Raw genomic sequence first — 19,743 nt, 5'->3', positions numbered from 1 at the left:
GGGCCGCCTCAAATTCTTCCCTGCCCGGCAGCTGATCCCAAGTTGCGGCAACTTCTCGACTGCAGTCCTCTGTGGCAACCCAGTGCTGTCTTGTAAGTTTTCCTTAGTATCGCGCCTCTATCTGGTCTTTCTCGGAACTGGATAGGCAATGATATGGGAGGCTGTAGGTTACCCTACTAACTACCAATGCTCTCCTCTTCATGCATTCCTTTTCTTTTGTTCGACACGCTTGTCATCAACCTGCAATTTGAGCGATTGTCTTAGCCAATTTCTGAATCGCGCGGTCGGCTTGGTTGTTGGCCGGGATCCGCATGCTGAGAAATCTGCATAGCTTTATACCGTCATTATAGCGCCCATTGTAGCGGAATCCTTAGTTCAAGCTTCCGTCATAGCCCCATCTGCGAACCCTTACGATCTCTGGTTTTTCCTGTCAATACAACCCGCAGGTGTTGCCACCTGTCCTCCTCTGCACACGTTACACAAGTAAGAAAATCGGGTACGTATACGACGGCCACCTGCCCTTAGAGCATTATTTCATAGAGAGAAGTTGCTGACTACAGCAGTGCCACACTTAGAGCGGATCACCAGAAAAGTCCCTTTCAGGACCATGCAAGCTGGAGTTCTTCGGCGCCACTGCAACGTTCAAAAGCCCGCACTACCCAAAAGGTTCCCAGCCACCCATGAGATGCGAGGCAGTTCTGGAGGCGGCCGACAGGAACTACGTGCTCAGGCTCGACTTGGCTGACGTGTACCTCAACGAAGGCGGCGATGCCTGCGGCAAGTCCAAACTGGAGGCTGCCGAAACCTCCAACATAACGGGTACAAGCGCGATACTGTCTCTCTTTGCAGCATTTTGTGAATTCGCTGAGAATCTGGTTACAAGAGTGTTATCCGGTTGTCGGCCCATTGAAGAACGTATGCGCAAGTATTGCTAATAATGCTGAGTGAAGGCTTTTCTGTAGCGTCTTTTCGAATGATGCAGCTATAGTATAGTATTGGATTTTATGGCGCATAAGCAACTTAGGCTATCATGCGCCAAACACATGGTATAATTTATTTCAAAAATTGGGTGTCCTCAGCGAAAGTCCTTGTCCGGACAAGGACTCCGAGGAGCCCATCAAATCGAATGCAGACCTCAGCCTTCTTCTCAGGACTGAGAAAATGGATGAGGTGCGTCATAAAATGCGCGAAAGCACGGGGTGAAAAATTTTTAGAATTAATAGTTCTACGATATTTGATATCATATTTTAAGATGGCCGCGTCTTTCAGAAAACTAAAAAAAGATGAAGTTTTTACAAGTGGATTATCTCCTAAAAGTAAATTGGGGTGGAAGGGAATGCGTTCATCGTAAAAAAACAGTAAAATATTTTTTTCCTAGCCGTTCAAGTTGTGAGCACGAGAATAAAATGTGATTAACTGTCAGCTCATCTCCACATTTCTCACATAAGGGTTTGTCTTGTTTTGTCAGTGGAAAGTTGTGTGTTAAGTGTGTGTGTCTGATGCGCAGGCGGCATAAAATTATTTCTATAAAACGTTCCTGATGCCTGCATGATCTCCATTCTCCCAGAATAGGTTTTACTAAATGTAGTTTGTTATTTTCTTCACTATTCCATGTACACTGCCATTTTTCTGTAAGTTAAATGATGCAACTATACAAAGCGTTGTCTGTGGTGGTTCATAGCAGCAAATCGCAGTACCTACCAATCAAAAGATGAATTACAGAGGCATTCTGCAAGTTCAACCAGGTAAGGTAGAACTTTAATCGTGTCTTGATACGTTTACCCCGTAATGTACGTGGCAAGCTAATCCAGGCATGGGTGATAAAACGAGAAGTGATACACACCAGTCAAATTATAGCCGAAAAGTCAGTCACTACATGTGCTTCTCTTATTGGTTATCATGGTTGTTTTTCGTTGTTTGGTCTTCAAGAAAGTTCAAATTTCACAGCACGTAAAAGACATTATATTCTACTGTCTCGACAGGTTTTTCGAACCTGGGTTCGTTCTGCGGAGCTGAATCGGAGAACCAGTACGTGACGTCCAAAAGCCATCGCCTGACTCTCAAGGTCGCCTTGGACAACGACGTCGAAGAAGGCCACTTTTTCGTCAGGGTCAACCCCACAGAAGATGGTAATTAACGTTCAATGCTCATTTTCCGGATGTAATCAATGGTTTCCTAAACATTTTTACAGGCAGTTATTGCCCTTCGCAACCACAGTCATACCAAGCCCTGGCAGAAGAGTTTAGTGGAACTAACCAGGCAGTGAAATGAACAAACGATAGCCGCAAAGACTGCAGTCTTCAACGTTATTTTGCATATGTAACGAACGATGTTCTTTACGTATGGTTGTGTTTATCATGTAAGCTTGCTTGCGCATTTGAGGAGGAGAGAATGCCCGATAGCTTTAGACCCTTTTTGTCGGAGACTTTAGGAGTAGCGGCCAAAAATATATATATAGTCCGCGATGAACTTTGGCAAAAAGAAACTCGAGACTAATCACTCTTGTGATTATACAAGCTCAGCCAAACATCTAACGGCTATTTTTCTTGTACGTAAGTACCTGCTTCCCAGATCATGGAGTTGCACTATGTCCAAAATGGGTGTGGGGCACTTGACCACTGTAATGGATCTGCTATTAGACCGCAGTTGTGTTCCTTGAAACTATTTAATTTGGTTTAGAGTTTACCCTCCTGAACATGAACAAACTTTAATATTGTCAGGTGACAAAGCTTGCCTTCGCACAGAAAAAAAATGGAGGAATTGACAAAGATTACACTATGTCGCATAATGCGCTAAATTCAGAGCTGTGCTGCGTGTAAAAATGAAAATTAGTTTTTGAGGAAAGGAAATGACGCGGTAACTGTCTCACATAACTCACAGACGGTAACTGTCTCGGTGGACACTGGAACCGCGCCGTAAGGGACGGGCTAAAACAGGGAGTGAAAGAAGAAAGCAAGAAAGAGGTGTCGTAGTGGAGGACTCCGGAATAATTTGGACCACCTGGGGACCTTTAACGTGCACTGACATCGCACAGCACACGGGCGCCTTTTTGCGTTTCGCCTCCATCGAAACGCTGCCGCCGCGGTCGGGTTCGAACCCGGGAACTCCGGATCAGCAGCCGACCGCCGTAACCACTGAGCCACCGAGGCGGGTATGCTGCGTGTGCGCGCTCTACAACTTTTGTGGCCTCGCGCGGCATTTGCGAACGCCACGTTAGCTATAGAATCAAGGTTACGCAACCTTGCCTTCCCCTCTCAGCTTCCATCGCGCTTTCCCTGACCGCTCCCCGGCAGGAGAGCCGAACACGCTGGCGTGGCTGGCGCTGGAAGTTTCCCTCCCCTTTCAGCTTCCACAGCGCTTTTGTTCACCACCGACTGCAAGGAGAGCAGAGCAGAGCTCGTCCGCGCTGCGAGCTCCGCTCTCAGCTTCCACCCTCGCCCGCATTACTCACCAGCGCGAACCGGGGTTACGCGTCGCAAGTGACCGAAGGCACCCCATAAACAGCTCTCGCTGTAATAAGAATGAAAACATACGCACTGCCATCGTTCCAGTGTACGGCCGTCCGGTGCTGAGCAGGCCGCTGGACAGCGACGACGACGACGACACTGAAGGCGGAAAAGTAGTCGGAGGGAAAGAAGCCAAGAAGGGTTCTCACCCTTGGCAGGTAGTGCACTTTTGTTCTATTTTTTTAATGCGGTAGCATTAGAACCTACATGTTGGAAAAATCTCGCCGGCCGTCCGTCTGAAGCCTCGGCAGGCGGGTGGCCACTGACCACTGAAATCTGTACATTTCAGATCAAGTACCTGCAGTTGTAATCGGTTACTTCTTTTCCGTAACGTGTACAATCTGATGCCAAAGTCTTCACAGACCGAGACACCAAAGGGTATCACTAGTACGAGGCCCTGAAATGCTAAGTGGTCGTGTACAGGAAGAAGCCTGAAGTCTGAAATACCCTACGTGGCCCCCAGAGTGCCATCTTTCGTACTGTTCACTAGGAATGCTTCGTTAGCTTATGACACAGTACAATGAAATAATACAGACTATGGCAGCAGTGAAAGTGTCTTTCATCTTGCGCAACTATATGGTAAAATTGGCTACTGGTATATTTTTGATGGAGCACATGTCTAGTTCCGTTATCCCTAGCAGCATACGGAAGTTGATGGAAGATTTACACAGCCTCGTGTGCCACATGTATAAACCATGCCTTCGCTCAAGGTATTGGAAAAAAAAATAGGAGGGGACAGTTAAGCTCCGCCTTAAGAGTATGACGCGATAGCGTTAACGGGTTAATGTTTTATGCGGAATTTGTAATTCTTGACTTTACACGGTTTCTGGGAGTCCTCAAACCATTCCTGGTCGCAGCGGTGCAGTGGTTAAGTGATGCGCCACTGCCCTGCGATGACAGGAGCTGCCACCGGTGGGTCTTGTGCGACCCAAGTTGCTCTTTCCGAGCAACTTCTAGCTGTCAGTCATCACTTTAACTGTCCTTTGCCACAGTGTCAGTTTGCTCACAATCCGGTGGGCAGGTTGAGATTACGCCACAAGGTAACTTGACCAAGGTGGTCATTTAGGTTGCCAGAGCGGCTATAATGGCGGGGTCAACTGTTGCTCGGCCGGGAGACGCCATTTTGTTTCACAGTCCAGTGACTTGGAGTGTCTGCTTCTGATGCTGGGATCGACCTCGGGTTGGCAAGGTGTTGTTCAGGCTTCCGGACTCTCCTGCCCACTGCGGCGGCGCGCTCCTCAACGAGCGCTGGGTGCTGACAGCCGCCCACTGCTTTGAGCTGCTGGGGAAGGGCGCCCAGCCGTCGCAATTGCAGGTGTTGCTGGGAAAGCACAACCAGTTCGTCTCCGAGCCTTACCAACTGGCCGCCCGTATCGAGAGCGTCTTCAGCCATCCCGACTATGACCGAGTTTCTCAGGTACGTGCCAGACGACCTTGCAAGCTTTTATTTATTTATTAGCGCACCTTCAGCCCCTTAGGCGCTGAGGGAGTAGTCTAAACATAGGCACAGGAGAGTGCAGAAAATTTTAAAGGGAAGGTGAAAAGGTGTTGTGACAAGTCGAGATTATTCAAGAATTTGAATCTACGACGCTTCTAGGTAAACCATGCAAAGTAGTTTTGCACCATTTTAATGGTGACGTAATCACCGTTTAAAACCGTGAATGTTCAGGCTTTTCCTCACTGCGTTGGAGGAGTGCGGAGAAACTCGTGGTGGTGTCATTGTTGCCGAAATTTCAGATGTGCACTGCCTTCGCCTAGATGTCGCTGTGCAACATCCGATGCCGAATCAATGCTTCGTGAGCTTCACCGTCGACGGCATTCGTTTCCTTCCTTGAAACAACCGTTTTTCGCTGGAAACTTAACGCCGCCGTACGTGACGTCATCACTGCGGCCTCTGCCCGTCGCTGTGCATTGCAGAGAAGCCTGAACGCCGACGCCGCTTTAGTCGGCGATTACGTCACCATTTCAAATGCTAGCGCAAAAAGATTTCGTATGCCTTACCTGCGAGTTTTCGACATTCAGCTTCTTTGTACTCATCGAATTCTAACACCTATTTAGTTGCCCTTCAAGAATGGAGGTAAAAGCAATGGAACGGAATAAAAGGAAGCAAGCAAACAAAAGTAAAGGGCACAGAGAGGTAAAATTAACCATGGAATCATAAGAACTGGATTAAAATAGAGAATAAATTATTAGAAGGGTCGAGGTGCCCAATATCATTTAAGTTTGTATTTCAAACACTAAGGCCATTTTCTGACCTTCATAAACATATTTTAATGTTTGTTTGTTTTTTCGCAGGATGACTTAGTTGCTTCTCAAACTACAACGAAGGCTCAAAATGGTGTTATCACTCTGTGGAAAGTGAAAAATCTGATAACTGCGCGATGCTCTAAGCGCTCTAATTCCCTTTGTCTGACGTCGTTTGTATTGGCCTTTCGCCGCTTAAACACCCGCATTAGCAAAATATGTTGACGGGATCATCTCTTGTGCGATGGTTGAAATTATGGACGCCTACCAACTCGATGCGAGCTTGTCGAGGTGGAGACATATGCTCAGTTCGGAAGACAAAGTTCTAGCTCGAAACGTTCTCTCAGCCAGCACTGTTTTTAAAGCCGGCCACAGGGGATGCTCCTCAACAGCCTCTTTCATACCTTCCTAACCAATCAGGACGCGGACATCGCCCTGGTCAAGATGGACTCTGACGTAGAGTTCAGCGATTACGTGCGGCCGGCGGCGCTCGGTGACCCGGACTTCGTGAAGAAGGAGTTCTTCTCCAAGCCAGACGTGCACGGAGTCGTGTCTGGTTGGGGAAAGACCGAAAATACTGACCACTCCAAGGTCCTCCAGGAGATACGTGTCCCCATCAAGTCACCCGTCATCTGCAAGGCGTCCACCGAACTGGAGGTGGGCTGCCCCGATCCTGACCGTCCTGTCTCGCTGCAGCTTGACTCGAGTATGCTGATGCACAGACTTACATATAAAAGCATGCCAGAAAGCGCACTTTTTTTTTTTGAGTAACGCTGAAAGGTCCATGACAAGATGGTTCCAGAGTCGCAGCGGATGAGCCTCACACGGTGATTCGTAGGTGGCCTAGTGATTCCGTACTGCCCAGTCACGTGACACACGGTCTGACTGCGGCGCAGCGTGGATCTACCAATAAGAACATAGTTGGGGTTCGTACGATGGATCACGCTCATTCAGACGCACGCCTGTTAGAGGTGATCTGAGCCTCTCAGAAATGAGACCGATATAAGTGTCTTAAATGTTTAAAGCTGAGTGTAAAATGAGTCAGGGACGGAGGAAGCCACAATTGACATGTATAGCAAGCAACGCTTCTAAGCCCCTGTGCTGTATTTCATGACATAACCATCACTCGTCACACCTCAATCTAAACAAGAACCCCTTCAAGATGCATTGCACATAGCAGAAAAAACAGCGGAACCATTAACTCTCAAGAAGGATTATGTTTTCGTCAGTTGTGGCTCTTCTTGATGTTGACAACAAACATGACACTGTGTATGGCCTAAACTTACATACAACACAAAAGTTAAAGCTCTTTTTCCCACGTGTACAAATATTAAATATCTAAAATGAGCTAACACCCCCTTTCTACAATATTTCAGATAACAGACAACATGTTCTGTGCTGGCTACTCCAAAGGCCAGACGCACAGAGATACCTGCGAAGGAGACAGTGGGAGCCCCTTTGTCGTGGAAAGCAATGGCAAATTCTATGTCGTCGGCATTGTCAGCTTTGGAGAGCAGAGCTGTTTGTCAAAAGGCAAATATGGATTCTACACCAAGGTCCACAAGTTTACCCCATGGATACGAAAGAGTGCTGGATTATAAAACTTTAACACAATGTTTTCTGTGTTCGAATGACTGAATCTGTTTGCTATCTCATGTCGAGCAGCGCTCACAATGCTGAACCACTAATGCGCCTTTCTCACGTGAAACCATTTTCAGAAGCTTTATACAATTGTTACGCACAAAGACAGTGCACTGTTTCAATATTACATTGATTTGTCATTCTGGCACCACACTGGCCATTACTAATACTATGCTCTAAGTACATTGAAAGAAATAAAACGCGTGAAGAGCAATTGACTTCGCATCTCTATGATTGCCTTTTAATCCTCTCTTCCAAATAGCAAGCAGTAAAAACTATACCTAGCTATGACTAATTAGTTGCACAGCCTGATGCTTGGACCCACGTTTGCTGGTGCCCTGGACTGAATCTAAGCAGAACCGGCCTTCAATATTCAAACAGGCTTCCACTAGACATCTCGTCATCTGGTCTGATTTGTTTAATAGTAGCAGTCATCGTAACCAGTGAGCTATTTGCAGTAAGAAAAATTAGCTTCATTTTCAAACTTTCCAGCCATCAGGAACATGATTTATACTTTGTAATACTGCATTATTCAGTGGATATATCTGTTTGCACACGTCAGCAAAAAACAACATATTGGCAGTGTTTTACTTGGAGCTGCTGACAGAATATTTTTCTGGAGCTCTGATTTGTATCTGTCCCCTTGCACAACTGCAGTGGTGCAACACACAAGAAAGCGACATCAAGCCCAAGAAAGCAGTGGTTTTTAAGTCCATTTCTGCAGCTAAGCCTTTGTCCCAGTGAGTAGATGGTTGTTTGCTCCCTCCTTCTTGACATTTGTGGTATATCTCCGCAGCATGTCATCTTCGACTTGGATAGCATTCTATTTTGTCAGCAGGTCAAGGTTGGAGTTTTCGGCTACAAGTGGCTATAGAAATGCAGAGAATGTTTCCTGTACAGTTACCACATACGAAAAATAAAGTAATCTTGGAATTGCGTGTAGCATACCCTGTTCTATAATCCCAAGTATAGACATTACATGAACTAAAGAAACGCACGAAAAAATGGCAGGCTACTGCAAGTTTCAAATAAATTAGACACTGCTACCTTTCACATCAAAGGCGGGATTGTATAGGCTCCTATTGTGGCTAGTGGTCATTCCTGACCTGACTATAAAGGCACACAGAGCGTTACAACGCTCAAATGAGCTGCGGTTTAAAAAAAAAAAGACATTACATTTCTAATTTCTTAAAGGGGTAGTTTCGACGTGTTTTGGTCGGGCACCGGTAAACCACAGGTAAGAGCACGGCCAGAGAAATAATCAAAAGTGCGCTATATTAACGCCTTCACGAATGCATCGTAAATGCGCATTACGTTTCGAATCAGTTTGGAACTCCACAGGGGTGCTACGGGTCTCTGCATTTAATCACCGCTTTTATGCGATTCTATGGTGCGCGCCAGCATAAGTAACCCATTATAACAAAGTCAAGCTGAAGAAAAAGTAAAGAATCAACAAACGAGTAATCCAAAACAATTTGTTTACTCTAAAATTTCGCTCACAGATTATATGCATTCCAGTTCGCAGCTTGCTCTCCCCACTCACAGCTCGTCCAGCGACACCGCACTGTTGGGAAGCAAGTTAGGAATACCGTTCTGTATGGGGTAGGCCTTCGCAAGCTCGTCTGATATCAGCACGTTCTTCGCACTGTCGTACCGAAGAGGCTTTTTGGTGACTGGACACACGATGAACTTCAGATTTTCCTCGTCGAAACCGACGGCGACATCGTGCATGGCGTCCAGAGGTCGGGAGTCGTCGGGGCCGTAAGTGCAAAAACCGTAGCGTGGAACGCACCTATTGCGAATCAAAAACACGCAACGCTTCTGTACAGAAGCACTTAATACTTGCTTCAGCATGACTTTAGGAAGAATACCAGGAATTGCGTTGAATTAAGGCGGTTTCAACGCCACAGGCAAACCGGCAAAAAATCGCCTCACGACTTTGTTGGATTGAATGCGAGCTTGGCTTGGATCACTGTAAATGTTATTAAACCATCAAAACGCAGCTTAATTAAAAAACTGTCTTTTTTAACCCAAAGCAACTCATAAAAAGTGTTTGCGTTCAAGTTAATTTTTTATTACATCATTTTGAGCAATGCTGACGTTATAAAGATCAGTAACGAAACCAAAACCGCACGAAGTTTTTCTTGCCGTTCATAGATGGCACAGCCTTCGCCACCGACAGGTTTGAAACTTGTTCACGTGACACACGAGGCCTCCTCTCTCAGGTCGTGGTGGCGAGAGGGAAGCGGGCCGCACAAAGTTCTGACTCAGCTGTGGTCCCCAATGGATACGGCCCGTGTCGAGCGTCGGTGCTCGGCGTGGTGATTTTGAACCGGTGCTCCGAGTGACCATCGCAGCGCTGTGCCACTGGATTACCGCGTCGTGCGCACTTCCATCGTCGCTGCTTCGGCGCCCGGCGCTGCCGTTCTGCTTCATCCTCCCGCTGCTTACTCTTGCTTGTGTTGTGCTTCGGCCGAATTCGCTGTGAGCTACGGCGGCGTGCTCGTGTGTTGTGTGTGGCCCGCCGCGGAGGGGGGGAGGTGTGCGCACACGACTTCCTTGCCTGCGGGCCAAGGTTGGCTTGCTTCGTGCGCAGCACCCGAGCACCTCGTCTTCTCTGACATGACCAAGATATGCGGTGAGTGCGTCTCCCCTTCTTCAGTTTCAAATTTTCCTCTGAGGACGGTTTTCTTGGGGAAGGGACAAACAGGTCTCCGTTCTACGGCCCGCGTACACTGCTTCAAGCTACCGTAGCGAGCTGTGCACCTAAGACTCCAAATGCGCTGTCCTGTATGGTGAGGGCATACTACAATACTACTCGATGTCTCAGTTCGGCAGGACCTCAGTAACGCGCACAGATTGTTCACGGATGGAAACACGTTCTCTAACCTCCGGGAGGACCTCTTGTTGCGACGAGCACAGGTGCAGGAGCGAGTTGAAGCAGAGGAGTGCAGTTTGCAGGAACGAGTTCGGTTACACAAACTGGTTCAGTTGAAGAGGCGAGCCCGTCTGCACAGGCAATCGCAAGTGAAGACGCCGACTTGGCCGAGGCGTGGTCTGTTTTGCTGTACACTATCATCATCTTAACGTTTGTTAACTCGAGTGCAGTGTGCATTCTCAGGTCTGCCGAAGCCGACAGAGCCTTTCGCTCAGTAATAATGCTGTGCTTATTATTGTAAAGGTATCTACTTATTGCGATTTATCGCTTAACTCTTGCATATGATAGAATTGGCGGGCACAAATGCATTTAGATCTTTCCACAAATAAGCCTCACTTGCAGTAAGCTGTGCACACCTTATTGTTATACCGCTGATTTACAGTTTCATAAAGACGTAACGTGAAAGACGCATGTTAAAAGAAGAATATATGGGGAAAGATGGTTCATCGCGAGCAAGTAAAAGGACAATGAGAGGAACGCAAAACAAGGACTAGCGCTGTCTACCAACTCAACATGCCAAGCTAGGCAGCGCCCAAACGTTGCAGCAGTGTTACTTTCTTTGCATTGGTGTAAAATATTAGTTTACTGTTCTTAACGCCCTTTTAGCGTTTGTGAAAAAATACAAATCAACTTTGGACTGACATTTTCCTAGCCTCAGTTGAGCGTCTAAACAACATAGAGGCAACATTCGCTGAAGTAGTAAAGTAACATTGCAACACCACGCTTGCCACCTGTGATCCGCCACAGCTCCAGTCAAAGGGGCATGGGGCAACGAGGGCGACACACAATACAACACAACTAACCCATGAAACCTACTCACTCACCTTCTAGCGAGTAGAACGGCTTCAAGCTTATACATAGCCAGCCATGAAGGGTGCATAGGGGATAGTGAAGTGATGGATGGGTAACATGCAAAGTATTGAAAGAAAAATTGAATTGAAATTGGTTGTTAGAGAAAAGAAATTGCCAGATCTGTCTCACATCTCGGCGGACACCTGAACCGCGCCGTAAGGGAAGGGACAAAGGAGGGATGTGCATGCAATCTGCATAAGGAATAATCTCAAATATTTAACTGCACAGTCCTTTTAGTTAAAAAAAAAAAAAACCTTATGCACAAACAATGGGAGAAGATCTGAGACAACGCTTGAAAATATTTACAGTTCTTGATGGTTTTGATATGCACATTAGAATAACATCTCGAACACAGCATTAACATAATACGTTCATATTGAGCATTAAGCTAATGTTTAGCACGCAACATGATATAACGTTATTGGTTAATGTTTAACATTAGCGTAACGTTGCAATGGTAGCATGTAATGTTACTGCAACTTACGCAATATTCTAATGCTCGGTGCAGACACGTCGCCAGAATTTTTTTTAGGGAGAAGCCCAATACAGTTGTATTGGGCGAATCCCAGGGGGAGGGGGGGGGGGGGGGGGGAGGTCATGCCTAGCAAGAACTCCGCTGGGAGGGAGGGGGGGGGGGGGGGGGGGGGGGCTCTTGGATACGTCCCTGGCTTGGTGCTACCTGGGAACGTGTATAACGCTGGCAAATGTTTCCTTCGCAAACTTGGCCAAGGCCAGGACTTGAAATGCCTCATTGCACAGTATGTTCCCGCGAGGTGTCTTCTATTCGCGACACATACGTGAGGTGTCCTTGTAGCGTCCTTAGTGCACCGATACACTGATGCCGTTACAAGCTGCATTTGGCCACATTGAACTCACCGTACTGTCACACAGCGTGCTTCCTGTCTCTCAACGTCGCATGTGAACGAATGCTACGAAGACAGTTCCGCTGTTTCTCCGAGAGACAAGCATCATCGATGTCCCGTGAGTTCCGTTAAGTTTGTCCAGGTTTGTGAGCGACTTGCGGGCGCATCACATCCTACTGCATCGCCGTAATCTGGAGTAATCTGCCAGGCTAACCACTCCAATATACATCAAACGTTGGCCTTCCCATAAGGACACACATGAACTTATGACTCGCGCGCCTTTATCGCCATTCACTGCACTTGTAATCACACGAGGGGGTGTTGATAAGTCTTGAGTTTCACCCTGATCCAAGTGTGTAATAACAACATTAGGTACTTCACTAAAAAATATATATAATTTCAAACATTCTGGGCCAAATTTCATCCCGTTAATCTGTTTTTTTTTTTTTTCGTGAACCGTAGTAGTCGACGACTGCTATGGGCTTCATGTTGTTGAAAATGCTTAAACCGAAGAAATCCCGTGCTGTTATGAATTTCCGCTGTGTCCAAATAAAAGTCTGCAGAGTATATTTTCGATACTGTCAGCAGCTGTATCGGACAGTGTCGCTTCATATGCCTCAGTGAAACACCGGGTAGCCAGATCCTTTGCAGCAGCTATAACACTTTCACGAGCACACAAATGTGTGCTCTTCCAACTTTTTCTTGACTTCCTAAAGCAGTTCATTGTCCCTGGGAGCTATATCGGGGAAGTAAAGCGGATGTTGCACTATTTTCTGAACGGTTACGGAGGCTTTCCCCTCCCTCGAGAGTGGCGCCCCCCAAGATGTCTTCACGGCACAACCCTAGGAACTGTCCACTGTGTCCGAGGGAAGGACGCCTGGGCCCATCCCAAGAACACTTGGGAAGCACCCATTACATCCTCTGAGGGAAAGCGTTGTCCGAGTGTGACAGTGATTTGTGTGCGAGTGCAGATGCGCGGAGGGACCGATTGCTTTGTGAAGGTCGGCAAAACAGACACTTATCGATCCCGGAGAAATGATCCTCTCGTTTTCTACGCTATCCGGCTAGTGTTTCTTTTCATTGGTACAGCTGTAAATAAATCCTCGTTAGCTGTTTTAAAAATGTTTGATCTCCCGCATGTCACAGAAAAACAGACTATGTGCAAGAGGAAAGCATATAATAGTCTCCTGTGACCATGGCACTCACTTCTGGAAAATCCACCAAAAAACTCCACTTCTGTTCCGAAACACGGATTCCGCCGCCTTGCGGGCGAGCTTTGTGTTTGAAATTTTTTGGTCGGGGTAGACTTGAGTCTCTGCACTCTTTCGACTGTTTTTTGGTCTCGTGATCAAACAAATAGAACCGTGTTTGACCCTTTGTAAGAACCCTCGCCCAAGAAATTTTGCTTAATCTGCCTAAAAGTTCCGAAGAACCGGAGAAGTCGCCACAAATTCATGCTTCCGGTCAGCCTTGAGGTAAATGGGGACCCGCTTTGCTGAAGCCTTCGTACTCTGCAGGATATTATTTTGTACGTAACCTACACTCACTTGTGAAATGTGCAGGGTCTCTGCTATGCAGTAGTTGATAACCCTCCGCCTTCAAAAACGATTTCGCGAACTGCGTTCATATTTTCCCAAGAGGTCGCGTCCACTGGTCTCTTAGGATGCACAACCGCACTCCATTTTCCTGAAGGATGTGTAGCAGTTGCAGGGCAGATGTCAAAAGTGCATGCAGGAGTCCTTGCAGTAGAATATGTTGAATAACTAGAAAGTTTAATTCCTGTACCGTTAATTTTCCTCAATAAAGTTGAAGACTTATCATCATCCCCTTGTAAACGTATACAGTATGTTGAACAATGAGCAACTATGTAAGACTCACGACTTCCCTATCGCGAAATAAACTCGGAAAAGTCGTGAAATTTCCCTGCGATCGCAGGCTATCTCATTCTCCTATGCGTTTGAATTTTTTAGGCGCGGCAAAATATGCCAGCATAAAGAAAGCGGCGGCAGAGAAGCCGGCATCCATTGCCGCGCACCGGACGTGCGATGGTGGCGGGAGGCTCGGCCGGCGCGATTATGGTTTCGTGTGGTGCGTTGGCGGAGTCCGGCAGAAGAGGCAACGACCATTTCGTGTCCCCTCCTTCCCTCGACCTCCAAGTTGCCTACAGCGAACAGTCATGAGCAGGGCGAGATGAAAAGGAAAGAAAAAAGAACGCTCTCTTCTTTCTCGTCTTTTCCTTCAAGGCATATCTTTGTTACTCGGGCCCACGGCGATTGGCGGCACCACACCGTGCAGCTCCTCTATCTTCGCGGCGCCGTCTCCTTCCCGCTCTTTTTTTTTTTTGTCGAGGAGATATAGTGGAGGGGAGGGGCTTCAGGTAGCAAAGCAAAAACGATCAGACCAAGAGAGGAAATGAAACGCTGGGGGGCGATTTTTAAACGCGTGCCCGTTCCAGCGTCCTCCTCTCCCGGAGCAATTAAGCATCCTCGTCAGGTTCTCGCAGGGTGCGGGAAGGACGGTTCTCTGTTTGTTGTTGGCATCGTTGAGACCGACTCCCAAAGCCGATACGGAGAAGACGAAGAAGACCTGTGTGCTCTTTTCAAGGCCGACCCGTACGGGCGAGGAAGGTGGGACGGCAGGTTGAAGGAACTCGAAAAGAAAAGGAAGCGTGTGCTCGCGCAGTCGCCTTCTGAAGTCCTCCTCCTGTGCCGCCGTTGTGTACCCTGACTGGGGCCGGCAGTCTTACCTCCTCTTTGCCGCGTCTTTTCTGCCTCCTCTCGATCCTGGCGAGCTGCGTGCGTGTGCCCGCGGCAGGAAGTCCGGTGATGGCTATGGCCTTGTTTACTTCCTACAACACCTACGACCCCCTCTCCCCTCAAAAATGCGCTTAGTCTTCGGTTGGCTCGATGGCTGCAGCGGAGGCTTCTTGAAGCAGATCTCTGCCGTTGGCAGGCACCGCTCCGGCACAATGGCAAGACACTTTGTACTTTGAACGGGCGCATCTTTCGGAACATTTGTTCTCTGCTTTCTCTTTTGTCTGTGCATAGAATCAACGCTCCGTCCTGACTAGGCGTTCAGTACTTGTCAAGGAGGAGGTGTAAAATACATTTCTGCACTTTAAATAACAGTGGAAGATAAAAAAACGTCGTTTCTTATGTGTTTACGAACTGGTCTAGCTCCGTGCCATGCTGTCTGTCCTATCATGTCCATTCGTCTCATCATTAAGGTCGATACTTGGAGTTATGCCATGCTTTCACGCATCCTGGGAGGGTAGCTTCTGTATGTAGTCTATGGTGTTTTTTTGTCGCCTCTTTTCTGGAGAACTGTGGGTGCCAGTGCGGGGTTTTTACTGTGAGCGGAGAAACAGGACCTTCTCACGACACACGGACTTCTAGTGCAGTAGTCCGCAGACCTGTCTAGAGTGCTCCAATTCCGTGCCGTCTGCGCTCCGCAGAGCGACGAGCGACGTCTAGCGGCGGCGCCTGGTTCGAGATCGCGCATGTCTGATGCTCAGACGACACTCAAAGATGCACAATCGCGAACCAGGCGCTGCTGCTAGACGTCGCTCTTCGCGCTGCAGAGTGCAGACGGCACGGAGTTCGAGCACTCTAAACAGGTCTGCGGACGACTGTACAAGCGCGCATCTTTAAAACTTTTGTGTCAGTGGTTGGTATAAATTGTTTTAATGCGTTCGCATTTGGAGGGCCATGAAGGCGAAAAGTTTCCGGCGCCGGCACCTGTTTTATGAAGCTTCCATCCGCCAACCATGGCAGATGGAGAGAGAAATCCCCCCTCCATCTATAGGGGGAAGGAGAGAGGGGCTGGATAACTTGCAAAAATGAATCAAAGAAGCAGTTACGAATAGAAATGGAGTGAGAACAGAATCAGAATTGTAACATATTGGTGGGTGAAAGACAATACAAACAGAATTCGAATAGATTGGCGCGTGAAAAAAAAATTATATTGCATTTCCTCAGCACCGGTCCAATTGATCGCCCCTAAATATTTTTAGTGGTCTAAATAATCGCAGATCGATCAGCACCACAACGCCCGCTTAGGGCCTTAGCGGCGTAAACTGTCATTGCAGTCAGAGGCATCATCCATCAGGGATTCTTTTGCAGACCTTAATCTTCGAAAATCAAGGAGATTCAGGGCGGAAGGGGGGAATAAGCCCCTGCTCGAGATCAAGAAAGGATTAGCCTCTACCGATTCGTGATGGGATTAAATGTACAAGACCCCCGCTCCTTCCTGGACTGGAATTGTACGTACGTACCTTCCATAAAAAGCAGGGCACTTCTGGGTCGTCTTGTCGGTTTTTGTAGGTTGGAGTTATATTCGTGGCTCAGACCACTGCCAACAAGTGACCTACGGTTTCGTTCCATTGTGTGCGTGTGTGTGTGTGTGTGTGAGAGAGAGAGAGAGAGAGACGCATTTTCTCGTACAGTGAGCTATAGGCCGTGATATGTGAATCGATCTCCCAAGAGGGAGGAATTTATATTTATGTTCGACTGCATATCAACGGGCTTTAAATACTATAGAGAGAAACAATTGATCAAGATTGTGTCGCTGCATGTCACGTTTTGCTGTATTGCAGCGAAGAGGTGCTTAATAAATTCTAGGTTTATAATTTTGCTCTAGACTGTCGGAAAGTTGAGGGAAATACTAGCGGTTGATTTTTGCACGGATGTGCAAAATTTCGTGCAGAGCGTCATAATTGATGAAAATAGCAACATCGAAATGTGGTGACTTATCATGTCAATGCCCGGAGGATCGTGTAAATAATTTCGAAGGCGCACATTACGCTTGAAATTGAAAAACAAAAAACAAAAAAACAGTGATGCTACTATTGGTGGAAAAATACGTCTGCACAAAAATGGCCGACGACGACCTACCGCGTTCACTGTTTCGCGAAAATGTATTTAATGCGTTCTTCATATGGCATAAAAACCCGCTTATATGCGAGATGAAGGATGCGAAATTCACCTTAAAGAAAGAAGCCGCTGCCAGGTGCAGCACAGTGTAAGAAAAACCTGCGAGTTTACTTCGTATACACTCTAAACAGGGATACGGATATATGGGAGTAAAAAAGAGAGTGAGCTGTCCTTTGGCGCACTCCATTTTATAAAAGGAAATACGCTAGAGAACAGCCTGCCCCCTTTTTACTCCTTTCTGTTTAGAGTGTAGCCAGTTATGTACATAGCGTGTCAGAGGGATAAAGAGCCACTGTCTTTTGAAAGTCTGTGGCATGCTGCAAAGAAAGTAACGTCCCGAGTCTGAAAGCGATCTCAGGGAAGCCTAGATGTGTGAATGCAGCTAGGTGAACGAAAATAAACAAAAACAATCAGGCCTACATTTTTGTGATCGTCAGCACCTCGATGTTGGGAAATATATCTCTAAAGTTGTAGAGAGACTGTGCGTGCAAAAGAACAGAAATCAAAGACAGATGGCGGAGTGAAAAGAATGCTTAATTGTAGGGGAGTGGTGTAACAACAACAACAACAACAACAACAAAAGCTGTGATTCGCGTGATCTTAAGGCTTCCATAGTTCTAAAGAGAGATAAGAAAATCGACGCGGTTAAACGCCGCTTCGCTGCAGGCACGAAAAAACAAATGTCTCGCTTCTAGGAACGAAAGCGGTATATAGCCCTGTCCTTTTTTCGCTTTACAGGCGATCTGGGAGCTAACCGGCGTCATAAGTTGGTTCACGCGCGCATGTCACGGCTATATGCATATAGCTGCTCTGTAGAGATTCGAACCGGAGATTAACGCCTACACGCAGCTTTCGCAATGCGAGGCGTCGAAACCCGTGTCTTGCCGTATCAATAAGTGATCTCTTCTTTCCCGTCAGCGCTCTTGAAAGAACCCTCTGTAACACGTTTGAAAAATGTACCGCGGTCCATATTATGTCCCGGCGTGCATACTGAAGCCCGCTTCGTGACGCGTTTATTAAAGCTATCGGCGTATATACGTACAGCTTCGAGCGCATCGGGCACGATTTTTCATCGCTGTGCAGCGACGAATTAAGCCTTAATAATGTATCGTGCGCCGTCTGGAGACGGCAGCGCGCTTTCCGAAGAGAGAGAGAAAATTGAGAAAGAAGGCAAACGGCGACAAGAAGAGAGAAGCGAGACTTGAATAGCTTGGATGCATACAAAAAAAAAATAAAGAATTGAATGCGGCGCAGGGCAGCGAGCTGCCGCAGTGTAGAAAATGAACGAGAGGAAAGAAAGTGAGGAAAATAATGTAGCAAGAAGGCTTCTTATTCGTGTCGACGGATTCTACGCGGCAGCGCCCGAGCCTGCATAAAAAAAACTGCCATCCTCCCTCTAGCATGTGCACGAGCATGTGAGAGAACACAGGCGGCCGTGTTCGTGCTTCTGCTGCCGGCATTCTTTCTTTCTTTCTTTCTTTCTTTCTTTCTTTCTTTCTTTCTTTCTTTCTTTCTTTTCTCATGCCTTCATTTGCTATTCGTTTTCTCGTTTTTTCTTCGCCAGCTCGCAATATACCTCTGGCGGCGGCATGTTCCTGCTGTAATCTAGACGCGAGATGCAAAGAGAGACAGGAGGGAAGGCAGGAAAAAAATTCTGCTTTTGTTTCACGGCAAACGCGACTTGCACCAAGGATGCGCTGTTGCTGTAGCAGCGCCGGCGGGGATGGAGCTTATTTCACGGTGGCGCAGGCCGGGAGATCGCTTTCGGAAAAGCTTTCTTGGAGCAGCGGCGCCGGCGAATTGCTTCCGCCGTATAAGCGCTCGCACTCTTCGCGCACCCGTGAACCTCGGCGTCATGAACCTCGTCTCCTTTCCCTCTTTTTCTTCCCCCCCCCCTCTCTTCCCCCTACGCACGCGTATGTACGACATTATAAGGCCGGCGCGCGCGAATTCACGTGTGTATGCTTTCCTCTGCGTTGTCTTCTTGCTGCGCGCAAATACGGGCGACTTTGTTTTAACTCGGTTCGCGCTGTTCCTTTGTCGCTTCCCTGCCTCTTTCTGTCCTCGAGAAACACACGGCGGGGGAAAAAAGAAGCGCCTTCGTTCGCTCTCTGCTTTCTTTCTTGCTCACACTTCTCTCTCTCCTTTCTCTCCGTATCTGGCTTCTTATCCTGTGAAACAAGAGTGCGCCAGCTTGTGAAAAGCCCCCCAGAGAAGGAACGGGACTAGCACGGCTTTGGACATGCGCGTTCTGGCACTTTATGAGCAATGCTTTGTCTCGATGTGTTTGTTATCTCGGTTTCTCGCTCTGTTGCTCGTCTGGCTTTCTTTCTTTGCTTCTGTGTTCCTTTCATTCTTTCTGTCTTCTTTTCCCTCTTTTCTTGCTCCCTCATTCATTCATTCATTCGCTTTCTTTCGTTCCTATATAACGTCGTTTCTTTCATCTTCCTTCTTTCTAGTGAAAGTGATAACATTGCAGTGGCATTCCGCGTCCCGGGACGGGCGACCCTGTATATATAAGTTTGCGAGAAGCACGGCACGGTCGTAAAGGAGCGTCGGCGTTCCCAATAAAGCCGTCTTCACCTTGGGACGGTTTGTTTGTCGTACGCGGGTTAATGAACATTGCACTACGGGGGAAGAAGAGGGGGTGGTGGAATGTGTCGCCAGTCCACCGCTCTCGCTTTCCTTGTGCGCTTCGGAAATGTCGTTGCTTGCGACAACCTCGTGTCGTTGCGCTGTTCCCAAGAGACAATTCGCGATGCTGCTGC

At 47.5% G+C, this 19,743-nt stretch overlaps 2 protein-coding genes across 3 annotated transcripts in view; both read left to right on the top strand.

Moving 5' to 3' along the window:
• On the top strand, positions 1-7,368 carry LOC144098768 (coagulation factor IX-like). Its single transcript, XM_077631632.1, has 8 exons — positions 1-92; positions 447-496; positions 604-819; positions 1,983-2,129; positions 3,552-3,664; positions 4,696-4,923; positions 6,171-6,407; positions 7,127-7,368. Exons 3-8 carry the CDS (start codon positions 681-683, stop codon positions 7,349-7,351), a joined length of 1,089 nt encoding a protein of 362 aa, XP_077487758.1. The 5' UTR covers positions 1-92; positions 447-496; positions 604-680; the 3' UTR covers positions 7,352-7,368.
• A 2,287-nt stretch (positions 7,369-9,655) lies between these two features.
• LOC144098767 (uncharacterized) overlaps positions 9,656-19,743 on the top strand; it is a 305,162-nt gene continuing 295,074 nt past the window's right edge. The window contains exon 1 of one of the 2 annotated variants that reach the window (XM_077631630.1): positions 9,656-10,029. Coding sequence is in view for 1 of the 2 variants with exons in the window: in XM_077631631.1 (XP_077487757.1) it covers positions 10,025-10,029 (5 nt within the window). In the remaining variant the exon portion in view is untranslated. The remainder of the gene's footprint in view (positions 10,030-19,743) is intronic. The other variant, XM_077631631.1, reaches the window with a different exon arrangement.

This window comes from Amblyomma americanum, chromosome 7, assembly GCF_052857255.1.
Source record: "Amblyomma americanum isolate KBUSLIRL-KWMA chromosome 7, ASM5285725v1, whole genome shotgun sequence".
NCBI lineage: Eukaryota > Metazoa > Arthropoda > Arachnida > Ixodida > Ixodidae > Amblyomma > Amblyomma americanum.
This window is presented reverse-complemented; position numbering and strand designations above follow the sequence as displayed.

Excerpts from the sequence above, each read along its gene's own strand:
- LOC144098768 (XM_077631632.1), top strand. The coding sequence starts at position 681 with ATGAGATGCGAGGCAGTTCTGGAGGCGGCCGACAGGAACTACGTGCTC. Across the intron at positions 3,665-4,695 it reads AGGGTTCTCACCCTTGGCAG|GTGTTGTTCAGGCTTCCGGA; the intron begins GTAGTGCACTTT and ends CGGGTTGGCAAG. Across the intron at positions 6,408-7,126 it reads AGGCGTCCACCGAACTGGAG|ATAACAGACAACATGTTCTG; the intron begins GTGGGCTGCCCC and ends ACAATATTTCAG.